At 37.0% G+C, this 14944-nt stretch overlaps 1 protein-coding gene across 1 annotated transcript in view; it reads right to left on the reverse strand.

Moving 5' to 3' along the window:
• Nucleotides 1-11410: 11410 nt before the first annotated feature.
• Nucleotides 11411-14944, reverse strand: part of LOC131930276 (uncharacterized) — a gene marked incomplete at its 5' end in the record, with an annotated part of 9972 nt that continues 6438 nt past the window's right edge. The window contains 3 exon segments of the mRNA XM_059286688.1: nt 11411-11416; nt 11604-11836; nt 14000-14088. Of these exon segments, the coding sequence (XP_059142671.1) occupies nt 11411-11416; nt 11604-11836; nt 14000-14088 (328 nt within the window).

A 14944-nucleotide genomic window follows, 5' to 3' on the forward strand; every position in this document is an offset into this window, starting at 1 on the left:
CCACGTCAAATGTTGACGTTGTGGTTATTTTTTTTTTTTTTTTTTTTTTTTTGCCGAATCATAAGATTCGACTTTCTTTTTTTATTTTTTGTTTGAAAAATAATATTGAATCTTACAGATGGTAAAAATACAATACCAAACACACACACACACACACACACACACACACACACACACACACACACACACATATATATATATATATATATATATATATATATATATATATATATATATATATATATATATATATATTATTTAGGGGCTATATATATAATATTTATTTATTTAGAAATACAGGGGTATAATGAAGTTGTAAGAACATTTCTAAATAGAGTTTTACATTTGATAAACTTTGGATAGACGACTGTGCGTTAGCTGAGGCGTGCTGTAGTAACATACACGAATTTTTGTGTAGTCAAGTATAGTTTGGTTTAGTCTAATATGCATACACATAAATCATATACTTAATCAATAGAATAATAGTTTAGGTTATAATACGCATATGCATATTTCGTATATATTCATAATATAAAAAAATAATAAACACATACGACTGTTTAAGAATATGTAATTGTGCATAAAATATACATTCTACATATACACTAAATTAATATCCCTGTGTATAAATAAATACCTTACTACTTTCATATATCTGCGCACGTATGTGCATAGAGCAACACAATTTAAAATGTATACATATTTTAAAAAAAATAAAATTACAACAATCCTTAAAAAAATAACATTTTGCTTGTAGTAGGCTACTTCGCACCTTTACCATTTTTGGTTGATGATAATCAGTTATTCTTTACGAAAATATATTCATAGTACATCCAACATATATGTTCATTTTAACACAAAAATCAGTCGGAAAAAGATCTCTGCGCATGTCCACGAAAGTCATAACTAAAACAACGGTTTGAGATGATAGAATGAACAGTTAGAGAGTGGAGATCCGTTTTTATTATACATGAGTGGAAGACCACATGATAAAATTGAATTATATTTTGCCTAAGTACAGATTATATAGGAACCTCTGAGCATTGATTAAATAGAAATAAGCCTCACAATGAAAAGAAACCTGAGCGGGAATTGAGGTGAGTTATGCGTGCTGTAGCGAGACTAGTCATCTATTTTTTTCCATCATAAAAATGTGTTTAGATATAATTTGACGTAGTGTAACTTAATATTACGTTAATACATTTCAACCGAAAACATTTTTTGTATGTGACAGATCGTGTCCAGCGCACTATCGCTGTCTATTTCGAGTATTTCTAATGCAACAAAAAGTACCGAAACAGATTTTCAAATTCCAAGCGAAATATAATTCAGAAGTATTACTGTTTCAAAATTATTATTTTTTTTTTTTTTTTTTTAATTTTAAATTTTTTTTTTTACTCTTTTTTACTGTTTCAAAATTAATTATGACCGTCACGATTTCTAATTTATCAAATGAGGAAGAAAAAAACTTATTATGTTACTGAGAAAACTATACTATAGAAATTAATGTTTTTACGAGTCAATACTTATTAGTTTCTAAACGTTAGATCACTTGTAAATTAAATGTTTTGATAAACGTAACGCAAAGTACAGACAAGCAAACTAAATTATGCACTATCTGTCACATAATTTATTAAGACATTAATTATACAAATTATTTCCCTGGAGTAATAATTCAGAAAGTAAATAGAAATTACTTCCCTTTGATTTGTTCTCATATTAGAATGAAAAAAAAAGTAATTGCGTGGCATTGGGATCATGTAATGTAATGAAGTAGGTCGAACCCATGTTTTTAAATATTAAATTATTTTATTTTATAGACTGAATAAATTTTCTTATTGTTTGTTTGGAAGTCGTCCCTGAAAATCGTCTTGTTACTATGTGGAGGGAGGAAAATGGAACGGCTTGATCTTTTCGTCGATGTGTAAACTTCATGGGAGGTAAGAGAAGGGTTCGAAGTAAGCGACGTCTTGATTTTGATTTGAACTTTCAACTAGTTTTTTTTTTTACGAATATTGGCAGTTAAATTAGAATGTCAACACTTTTTTTGTGTGCAAATTGTAACAAATTATTATAGTTACTACTAACACAGCTTAGTTAATTTAATATAAAAAAATCTCCGTATTATGAATCAAAAATTGCATGTACAGTGTGGTGTTTTGCTTGATGATGTTTGTGGTCATTTCCGAGGACTTGTTTTGAATAAATGTATGTCCACAAGTAGTAATTAATAATAATTAAACTTAATGAATTGGTATAGGACGGCGTGGACTAGATAGACTGCAAACCCGAAAGTCTCGTGTTCGAATCCGTGTTTAAGTCAATATAATGCTCCTGAGTCCACTCAGTTCTGATGGGTACCTAATCACGCTAGGGAAAACAACGGCTCCATAAGTCGAGGTCTAAAACAAATGGGTACACATGGGAAAAGATTATGATAATGGATGGATGGGTGCGGGTTTATATGTTTAACAAAAAAGTCATTTTTTGACGACCCAATTGATAGGATTTGCGAAAATGATGATCTTGAGAAATGTTTTGTTAGGTTTACTAATATATTTGGATGATTCTTTATATTGTTTATTAATTTTTTATTAATATTTTTTTTTAGTTTAGGCTTTCACATTCCATAATCAGATTTAGATTCTTTCAAAATATATACGCTAAATGTATACCGGTGAGGCTATTCATATTTCCTTTAGCTTCAGGACAAAAAAATATAGCAATCTATCTATCCATCTATATACTACTAAAACTCAAGTTTGTTTACATGTTTGAATATTTATTTGTTTTTTTTTTGTTTTGTTTTTTGTTTGTCCGTTTGGTTACAGGAGAGAATCTGCACTATGTGTAGAGATGTAAAATACAAATTAAGTAGAGAACGATTTTTGTTTTTAAACAGACTGTTAACCACAAATTTATTTAAAGACGTTAATCAATTTATTGATTTATTCATTGGTAGACTCACCACATTAATTATAAAAATTCAGAACAATGACTTTACTTATAGTGAATAGTGACGTAAATGATTTATTTACTTTTTACAACAACAATGGCGGCTTCTATTGAAGATTGTGTTTCCCATTAAAATGTTTAACGCGTTCTAAAGCTAATTTTCTGTCGGCTATAACTTTAACGACACATCCGTTTGCTGTTTGTTTTTTACGTTCCAATACTTATATCAAATTTCAACAGTCTTTTTCATTAAAGTATATAATAAATTTCTCTAGCTCTACAATCTAAAGATCAGCTGTCGAAGAAGATATTTATAGATCTAAAATCTATGTCAAACCAAATTAGTTAGTTACAAAAATCATTTTAAAATAAGAATAATTTATTGAGTTTCTTTATTAAACTATTTTAGTCCTTAAATATTTAATATAAATCTTTGCTTTTTAGCTTCACGACAAATCATCTAGTTCTAGAATACAGGTGATTTATCTATATAGGTTCTAGATCTAGCTAGAGTTACGGCAAAAACTCGGCTTAACAAAACCAGTTGTAGAGTCTAGATAAATCTATCTAGATCTAGATAATAATGAGTTTCTATACTAAACTATTTCAGACTTCATTATTCCATATGCATCTTTATTTGTTTAGCTGTGGAATTGGTTAATTTTACGATAAAATTTAATTTGAAAGATACTAGGTCTATGGCCTATTCACGTAAATCATGTTTATTAAGCAGACTCAAACTATTAATAAAGAGCACAAAAAACGTCATTGCACTGAAGCGTCTAGATAGCCAAAGTTTTAGTGAAATAGGCTTCCAAGCGGGTGGCACGGGTTCTAGACATATCATATCAATGTTACTTTTTTCAATTTTTTTTTATGTGAATGATAAAGTTGAATATCGGAACTTGACGGGATACAGGGCAGGTGAAGTAGAGTTCATCTGTTTCTTTGACCTTAACATATGACGTGGATAGTGTGGTCAGAGCCATGCTTGGCCGAAATTATTTTTTTTAAACGATAAAACATGTTGTCTGAGACTTGGCGGGTCACTGGGCAGGTGAAGTAGAGTTTGGTAGGTGTAGAGTTCACCTGTGACGTCAGCATATGAAGAGATAGTGGGGTCTGACCCATGCTCAGCCGAAATTGGTGTTTTTAAAATACAAAAACGTCTGAGGTGTAACGTCTTTTAGAATGTGGGGTCTGGTTTTTTGTGACGATAAGTAACAGACGTGATGTTTTTTTATGGATGACCCCCCGAAACCTACAATTATCCAAGAGGTGACGGGTAGTCTAGTATTAGTAATTCCGTTGTAAAAAAAAATATATTTGGTTTATACCTATAAGTTTCTCAATTTTTTTTTTTTTTTTGCTTTTCAATACCATTTTCTTTGGTACGGCAATGCCACAAACAAAGAAGTATAATTAAAACGCAGTATTGAAATGTCAGGGACCTGTGTTTCCTTAACAAATTTTGCGTTACGTTTTTAACACATAAAAACTCTCCGAAGCTAAATCTTGTTTTTCCTTACTGCTAAACACATTTTTCTAGAACAATCACATCTCTAATTACTGGTATGTTTCAGCTCCTGCAAGTTCTTTTATTTTTAAAATAGTGTGTCGGAAAATTGCATTAATAGAGAAACAAATGGCGGACACGAACCTTACAGATTATGAACAGATGTTGAAGAAACTTGTGGAAGAAACAAGAGAGTTCTTGATTACAGATTCAGTACTTCGAAATTTGATGCTTTCACTAAGCGTCATCCTCCACGGGGTGATCTCTGTAGCAGGCGTCTTGTCCAACAGCGTCAACGTGCTCGTCTTCATTAGACTTGGTCTCAAGGACAGCATGAGTGTTGGACTTTGGGCGCTATCGTTTACAGATCTTGTGGTGACGGCGTCTCAGCTAGCATCTTGTGTGTGCTACCTTATCGCTTACGTGTACCCAAATACTCCCATTAGCCCTTGGTCTATTGGCAGTTTTGTGTTAGGCTCAGTAAGGTATGTAGGTTATTTCATATCATGCTGGATAACTACAATCATTGCTTTAGAAAGGTGTTACTGTGTAGTCGCACCTTTTCACGTAAAGCAGGTGTTTACAAAATCAAGATGTGTCGCATCCATCACGTTAATCTACATCATTCACGTTGGATTTTTAATTCCTGTGTTCATGTACGATCCAATGGAGTGGGTACTCTACACGACAGGAGATAAAGATGCTAACGGCAGTTTTATCTTTTTCATGCAGTTTCAATGGACGTTTACAAATCTCGGCGCGCAATGGGATGAAATTCACAATTTGGTAGAAGGAGTTGCCCTGTCTTTGATTTCTCAAGTACTCATACTCTTCTGTACTTTCTGGATGGTTTTCTCTCTAAAGACCTCTTCAAAAATACGGAATCAATCGGGAAAAAAAGAAATGGGAGATAATCATGAAAAAGCAGACAATCTTTCACCACGGGAAAGACGACTTGTTAAAGTTGTAATTCTACTGGCTATCATACAGACTGTTTGCAGCGTTCCAAGGTTTATGGTCACAGCCGTGTATCACATACTTCCATACTGTGATCTTGGCGCTTACGACAATTTGGTGACTCTAATTTGGGAAATGTCGTATATTTTTAGCACTATGTGTTGTACGAGCAATATCATCGTGTACCTAAAGCTTAATGCTAATTTTAGGCAACAATTTAAATCGATTTGTAATATTCATATTTTTTAGACAGCAAATATAAATAGCACTGTTTCTTTTTACACACTATTTTTGTGCGAGCAATATCCTTGTGTACTTGAAGCTTAACGCTAATTTTAGACGACTATTTCAGTTTTTTTGTCACTTACATAATGTTTTCGAAAGTTTAAAATCTAGCTTACTAATCTTTAGCAGGTTGAAGAAAAATTAAATGGTTTTGAGAGTTACTTTTCCTTGATTTCTTATCCAATGAGCGCTTTGCATTTTAGTGACATATTGTTTTGAAGAAATGGTTGATATGTGTGATTGTTGCCTAAAGGGAGTATTGGTTTTATTGTGTGTATGAGCGTGCAGGTTGAAGAAACCGCTGCTCTAGAAATTTGATAGTGGCGGTTCTACCACCAAATGAAAAGCAGGGTTGTAGAAAGTTTGCATTCTATACATGTAATGCTCCGTCATGAACATACGGTATATATTCTTCCTACGGGGATCGCCTCTTCTTATTTAGACCTCGTACAGTGTGGAATCAACACAAAAAGTTTCCCTTTCAAACCTGACGGTCTATTGGACAAGTGAAGTAGAGTTCACTTGTTTCTATGCCCAGCCACCTTTACTTTCCCTAACGTGAGTTAGGTAACCATCAGAGTTGGGTGGACTCAGGGACGGTCTAGTGACATGAACCCGGATTCGAACTCGAGACTTACGGGTTAGCAGTCCAGCTCTCTATCGCTAGACCACTCCGTCCCATATCAACACAAAAGGTCCAATTAAATAAAATACATTTCTTTATTTACACATGACATCGACTCCTACCATAACTACGTCCTTTATTATCTACTAACACTATCTAACACTTGACTTATCCCTACACACTCCCATGACCATCCCTAACACTATCTAACACTTGACTTATCCCTACACACTCCCATGATGATCCCTAACACTATCTACCTCTAACTCCTACATCTATCCACTAGCGCTACCTATCTCTAACTGCTGACTCACGCTTCATTGGTCATCTGACCATCTCACGTAACCGGTCATCTAATTGTAATTCGATTGGTCTACCTGACTACGCTGTTATAAAGTCAGTTTGGTTTGCTGCTCCACCAAAATGTTTTGAAGTCATCAGTACGGTTGGTACTGATGACTGTAGTGAGAGGTTAAAGAAAACACATCAACACAATCTCAACACAGCAACTATAATTTGATAGATGATGAAACTAAACACTACATGATAGTCTTAGTATGGTCTAAAAAGGAGGAGAACTTGTTCATCAATAGCAGCCAGCCTAAGTGTCCAGCCCTACCACACTTTACAAAACAAAACACGTCTACATTCTCACAAGGCTAACGTTCAACTCTCCTAACTCATTCTTCCGACCCAAGCTTCACCCCCTAGAACCTTAATCCCTGCCTGACCACGGCAATCCAGCGAGGTAGAGGGTCGGGCGCCTTAGCCTGCACATAGCTAGGTGGGACGGGGATGCCTTCCTATCAGGTTACGCCTGTCCCAGTTCAGGTAGGGAGCGGGAAACGTGGGGGGGGGGGGGGGAATAACCCTCTAGCATCAACAATGGACTCAATTATAACATACGCTATTCTCTGCTTCTGCTATCTTCTACTTGATCTCTATAACTTAAACTTGAGTCACCACAGTGTGTATTGTTGGACCCTAAGCGAAAATACAACACAGCTATACTGATGATTCCGGCTACAGACGGCTTGGTTTAAGCCAACAATCTCAAGGGTAGTGGGCTAGAGTTTAGCCAACCGTGTCCAACTTCATCCGAGCAACCATTACACGTCAGAGGTAGCAGGTCTAATTATGACGCCAGATCTTGTAATGCGTGGGGTGGGGCATTCCAGATGTCTCAAAACTCTACAAAAAAAAAAAAAACGTTTTTAATTCCAAAATGTTTGTGTGTGTAGATTGATAGTTGTTACTATGAGTGTTCATGCCCAAGTGACTGACTCGTTGATAGTTATTCAACTTTAAAACTGTAACCTGGATACCACATGAGGCAGAGGCGTAGCGAGGGGGGGGGGCGGGGTGCGGACCGCACCGGGTGACACCATTTAGGGGGGTAACACCAAGGCAAAAAATAGCAAAATATATAGAGAAAAACTTGAGGGGGGGTGGGTGCGAATCGAAAGTTTGAAAGTTTTTCCCCTCTGGGGGGTGACACCATTAACATACCGCACCGACCTCGCTACGCCACTAACATGAGGTACTAGGTGAACTTAATGTCGCTCCTACAATTCTTTACAATAAAGTGCTCTATTTTTTTCACTTTTCACATAGTTAAACGTCATATGTATCAATTGCAGGCATACACGGTGTTTGAAAATGTTAAAATACTTTTATCCTTTAAAATATAAACAAAATTATTCAGTCACATCGAACTCACAAAAACTGTAATCCAGATTGATAAAACTACAACATTTCAACACAGTTATGTCCCTTTAATCCAGTTAGAACCTTGCGCATATGTTGAGCGTTGCATTATCAGTTCAAAGTCAAACACAGCACGTCTGGGTTTTGCTATGCACAATAACAATTTCAAAATGACATTGTTTTAGATTGGATTAGAACAATCAACACCTTCCTTGTATAATTTTTGTAATAATAGACACGATAGTATTCAAAATGTTGCGTCAAGGAATCGTATCCCAACCCTTTAATTAATAAAATACTTTTCGCCATCATCATTATCATTATCCTCATCATCGTGATCATCATCATCATCATCATCATCACCATCATCATCATCATCATCATCAACAACAGCAACAACAGCATCATCATCATCATCATCATCATCATCATAATCATCATCATCATCGTCAACAACATCATCATTATCATCATCACTATCAACATCATCATCATCATCATCATCATCAACATCAACATCAACATCATCATCATCATCATCATCATCATCATCATCATTATCATTATCATCATCATTATCATCATCATCATTTCCGGTATGGGCTCAAGACATATGGGGCAAGTGAAATAGAGTTCATCTGCTTCAGAGACCTCAGCATGAAGTGATAGCGTGGTTAGCACTATGCCAGCCGCCTTTGTTTCCCTAGCGATAGTTAGGTACCCACCAGAGCTGGGTCGACTCAGAGACGTTCCACTTATTTGAACCCGGATTCGAACTCGAGACCTCTGCGATTGTTGGTTTACTTAAATATAACACCAAGCTTTAACTTAGCTAAATCGATAATTTTATTCTACTGAAGTACAACCTTTGCATCTGGCAGGGGGTGGAGGGCGTATTTTCACCATCTTGAATTATTATGTATATATAAAGGGTGGGCGCGGGTGAAACATTGATTGTTTACCCCGGACGCCGGAATGTGTCGCCACGCCTCTGAAGTGCGTGGGCTATGCAATATCTGTGTCTAGGTCCGCGCTGATATCATTCAGACGTCCCCAATGCTAGTATAAGGACATGCCACGACTAACACACTAAACATGTATTTAGTTATACGAGCCGACCCGCGGCGTATCATACGTTGCTATTTAGTTGTTTTATTTTCTACTTTTCAGTAATTCATAATTTGTGAATTCGACAGTACCAATGCTGCTACTGAAAATATTTGCTTTAAAACACTATCAGTAGCTCGTTAAGGACGATACCCCCCTCACCCCCCCCCCCCAACCCCTCACCCCCCCCCCCCCGTGAAAGCAGTCTCCACTTAGTTATCTCCCTTAAGTTTAAAATCGTTTCAAACTAAATTATCTGCCCCTAATAAACGTCACTAAACCCGGCTCTACGATTGTAAACATTTAGCGTGAACCACAGCTCATCAGACCATGTGGGGATGGGGGTGGTAGCGATATGCCTAGAGAGTAAGAGAGGGGGTTGCTAGGCGCGCTAACAGCTTGGTTGATTTTAACGGGTATCCAAGAAGAGAATTATATATATAGATAAATACAAAAGAGCCATACTCTGGGTTGGTTTCTAACTGTAAATTTTTATTGAAATTGATAATTAAGAATGTAATATGAAACAACCAATGTAATACAATAAACAAACGGCAAATAATTACAATTGTGTTCTTAAGCCGTTTTATAAACTTTACTGTGCTAAAGAAAAACAGTTACCTCCAGTTGCAAACTATGGATAGCAAAGATAAATATGAAGTCTTTGAAACAGCAAATTTTAAATACCACAACTCATTTGGTCAGCTTAACATAATCAAATACATAGTTCATTCCATAGATATTGTATCAGCGTGCGAGCAAATGTGAGCCAATATTAATGCTTCAAACACGTAAAAGTAAATGCATTCGATTCTTTAAAAAAATGTTTTTACAGACATTACATTGACTAAAAGTGAATTCATTACCACAGTACAATTTCCTTCACAATGAAATAAAATTGATGATTTCTGATGGTATTATATAAATAAATAAAATTAATGTATCACATTATTATCATTCATAATGTAATGATATTGGTGATTTATAGTGGAAAATTAAAAAAAAAAAAAGACAGAAAAAAGGATTTTTACAAACTGACATTACATTGACTAAAAATTAATTCATCAACACAGTCCAATTTCTTTCACATTGACATAAAATTGATGATTTGTGATGGTATTATATAAAGTAACAAAATTAATGTATTACATTAGTATCATTCATGATGTAATAAAATTCGTGATTTATGATGGTAAATTTAAAAAAAATGACTGAAACATTAATTCATTATCCCATTATTGTTCAAAACTAATAAAAACTGAGTAAATTTGTAATGGGATATGAAATTATTAAAAATGAACTCATCTTAACAAGCGGAAAAAAAATGACTTAAAAATATTTATTATCCCATTATTATTCAAAATTAATTAAAACTGAGTAATTTTGTAATGGGATATGAAATTATTAAAAATGAACTCATCTTAACAGCTGGAAAAAAAATGACTTAAAAATTAACATCTTAAAAGCAGAACAACGATACAATTCAACAAATATTTAATTTTTAATTTGGAATCTTGAGATTCACAAAGCCCAGGAATCCAAGCTTCTATACTATCATTGTGAAACGTAATTAAATCAACGTCTTATTGCTACTTAAATAGTTATACTATGCTAGATTACTTTAAAAGCTCCCGGGTTTTGATTAGCATATTTTAATATCCCAATTAAGGGCAAGGGCGGGTGATGAAAACCAAAGTGACAAAAATGCTTATTTCTTAACTTAATGCTACATTTATTTAGCATTTATTTATGACTCAAAGAGTTAAGTCAAAAAATACACAACGAAATAAAAATGGCCAAAAATAAAATACCGTTTTCATGGTGTTCGCGGCCAGCTTGGATTTTTAAAAACAATTTTAACATTGAAATAACTTTCTTAATTATTATTAAAATCGATAAAAATTCTGTCTAGCTAATCTATATACATATACAAACAAAACTGATAGAACACATTGTTGAAAATTTGTAGTTTTTCTTTTACAGTTAAAATGGAGCTTTTTATTTTATATTTAGACTCAACTCTTTGAGTCATAACTATAAGCTAAATATTATAGCATTAGGTTTAGAAATAAGCATTTTGGTTTTCATCACCCGCCCATGCCCTCAACAGCTAGGCCATTTCTTCTTTGACAAACTAATCTGAGGTACGTTTAAGTCCAACTAGCATGACGTTAGTGGGAGTTTTTTTTTTTTCAATATCTGATATCTTCACAAAAAGTTGCATCTATAGGTGTTGGTAACCCTTTGCAAAAACGTATCTAAACCTTGATAAAAATGGGAAAATAAATTATTGCAAGATTGTATTTGAGAAGTAGAAGAAAAAAAAATAACAAAAAACCCCAAAAGCTTAACCAAACTTGGGAAAAATGTACCAACATAACTGACTCAGGACAGCGAAAAGTGAAAATGAATTACTACATGCGATTCGAGAAGTAGTAAAAAGATGCAAACAGAGACAACACTGTTGACGTCTGCTAGAGTCTTGGAGGACTTGTTTGGTGGAGGTGGGGGTGGCGGGGGTGGCGGGGGTTTCTTCTGTAGACATGAAGTCACCGGGTTTGTGGTGGATTCAGTTGGTGTCTCATACGACGTCTCCGTGTACGTTATGTTTATTTTGTAAGAGTCTTTTGGAGTGTCTTCCTCAGTTGGCGGGCAGGTTCGGGTATTGCCTTCGCATTCTGTGTCTGTTTCAAACATTTGGAATTAACTTCATGTAAATAAGTAATAAAGTGTAATACCACGACCCACGCCCCGGGTTTCGAACTTGGGACTTCCGGGTTAGCGGTCGTGAGGTATACCACTCTGACTCATTAAAAGAAAATGTACCCTATTGACCCTGGTGTTCCAAGTTGTTCACATGTTGTGATTTTTACCTCGTAATATTTAAGAAGAGGGTGGTCAGCGCTATGTCCAGCCGTCTTAACCTTCCCTAAAGTTGGACAATTACCTCTCGGAGCTGGCACCAGAGTTTCTTCCAGGCATTACTTCAGGGGGGGGGGGGTCTCCGCACCCCGAAGAAAGTCTACCCCCCAGGAAGCAATGGAATTTATATACTAAATATATATTTTTACCAGTGTCCGCCCCACCTCCGGAAAATGTAGTACGTCCCCCCTCCCCGAAAATATCAAGTGCCCCCCCCCCCCCCGGAGAAAAAAAATCTGAAAGAAACACTGGAAGGGACTTAAACCCGAATCTGAACTCTAGACTTTCGTGTTGGTAATCGTGCGCTCTACCGTCTCACCACGCCTTCCAATGTGACATACTACAAGCAGAGACGTAGCTAGGGGGAGGCGGGTGGGGCGTGCGCCCCGGGAGCCGAAAATAGAGGGGCACCGAACGAGGTAGGGACTTTTTTTTTAAAAAAAAAAGCTAATTTTGAGCTACATTGCTAAATTATACACATTCGAAGTTAATAAAATAGACAGTTACTTGACTTTACTGGCTAATTTAACTTTCTTCAACATCACTTGTGACACCAACATAAAAAAACCGTTAATGTACAGTGACTGGTATAAAGCGATCCCCACCTGTTCTAATTGGGAGACGGGGGAGGGGGGTGGGGGGATTGATGTTTCATGGCGAAGGGTTGCAAACGTTAACAGTTAGTCCCGGATGCCAGAACGAGTCGAGACGCCTCTGGTTCGAGGTATCTTCTTCTTCTTCTTCGTTCTTAATTTTTAGTGTTGGAAGGTATCGAGCCTTATCTGCTCAAGATTTTTTTCGAATTTATAAACCATGAGCTTTTGTCGACTCGACCACGCCTCCATCACAATTAAGCATATGTGTCAACTGGTTATGCGCCATTTAGGCCATTGACTCCGATTTTCAGCCTGCTTTTCTTTTTGGATTTGCTTCCATAGCCTTTGTCCAACCAAGAACAAACTACAAGGCAGCAGTTGTTTGATTTTGGAGTTGTCTCTTCTAGAAGAGTTGCTGTCCCCAGCTAACGAGCCTCATCTGCCCGAGGTTCAAGGTATGATTCACGACTACTTTTGTGCCAGGTAAAATAAAAGACAGGAAGACTAAACAACAATGGGGGGGGGGGGGGGGGCGGGACTGATTAAGGCCGGTTTTGACGTGGTTGAATGGTAGAACGTTCAACTTGAAGGTCGGACTTGTGAAGGTAGGACGTCTCTGAGTCCACCCAGCTCTGATGGGTACCTGACTTAGTGCAAACCACACCATCTTTTCATACGCCGAGGTCATGAAACATGAACTCGACATCTTCCCAATGGAGTGGACTGAAGTAGAGGTCACCTGTTTCTGTGACCTCGGCATATGAAGGGATAGTATGGTCAGTACTATGCCCAGCCGCCTTTATTTACCCTAACGTGAGTTAGGTACCCATCAGAGCTGGGTGGACTCAGCGACGTTCTACTGACTTGAACCTGAATTCGAACTCGACATACGGGTTAGAAGCAGAGGCGTAGCGAGGGGGGGGGGCGACATATGTCCCCGGGCGCCGACCTTAAGAGGGGCGCCAAATTGAAAGTTTGAGTGGGGGGGGGGATGCAAATGAAAAGTTCGAGGGGGGGGGGGGGTACAAATCGAAAGTTTGAGGGGGGGGGGTGCAAATCGAAAGTTTGAGGGGGGGTGCAAATGAAACGTTCGAGGGGGGGGGGTGCAAATCGAAAGTTTGAGGGGGGGTGCAAATGAAACGTTCGAGGGGGGGGGGGGGTGCAAATCGATAATTTGCTACCGAAGGAGGGGCGCCAAATTGAAAGTATGTCCCCGGGCGCCGGGAAGGGTCGCTACGCCTCTGGTTAGAAGTCCAGCTCTCTACCGCTAGGCCACTCCATCCCACGTTATTAGACTATGCACCCGTCTATTTTATTTTTAGGACATACCCATGAATGTCAAGTGGTTATGATCGAAGAGTATCCACGACATTCCGCGCAGCTTAAAATCTCCAGGAAAGATGAGTTTGTTGTCCGCACTGCAATCAAACAATAGGGGTATTAATCAAAACCAGAGCTCATCGAGCTAGCGTAACACACTGATCTATCGACACAATCACCGCTTCGGAAGTGTGTTGATTTACGTCGTACAGCCTACTCAGCCAGGTGTGCAGTGTTTCTTCCAGGCATCTCTCCCTCCCTCACCACCCAGAAGAAAATCTACCCACCCCGATCAAAATTGAATTTATATAGAGAATTTATAATTTTAACAGTGTCCGCCCCCGCGCCCCCGGAAATTTTAATCCGCCCTACCCCCCGAAAATTTCAAGTGCCCCCGGAGAAAAAAAAGTCTTGAAGAAAACCACTGCCAGCGTGTTTCCGTGTAATGAGAACAGGGAGAAAACGACACACAATAAAGACGTAGAAAAACTATTACAATTTTTTATGTAATGAAATGAGAAATTTTAACTTACAAATTTATAATTTATAATGAGCAAAACTATTGAAACAGACAATATGGCGTCATTAAAAATAAAGCGGGAGTGACATCCCCTAAACTTTCTCGAATATTCTTATATCGCACTATGGGGGATAGCATTTCGGGATATAGGCATGATTTTTAATTGCCTCAATTTTTAAAAATAGAATAGTATCTCGTAGAAGAAAGAATTGCGCACAAAATGAACAGCAAAAAATGCGTGTATAATTGTAATAGTGTGCGGAATATTAGTACTTTATAAATTCATTTGCTTTTTTTGAGAAATCGGAAATAGCGGAAAGTACTTCTTCCGGTCTCCGGAAACTCCTCAATTTTTTTTACAAAGAACAGATCTTTTACTTATATGTGAAATTTCGTCTATGTCTCAGATACAGTACTCAAGTTTTAGGCCTTTA

The sequence above is a fragment of the Physella acuta genome, unplaced genomic scaffold, assembly GCF_028476545.2.
Source record: "Physella acuta isolate Inbredline_101_S28 unplaced genomic scaffold, ASM2847654v3 ptg001751l, whole genome shotgun sequence".
Taxonomy (NCBI): domain Eukaryota; kingdom Metazoa; phylum Mollusca; class Gastropoda; family Physidae; genus Physella; species Physella acuta.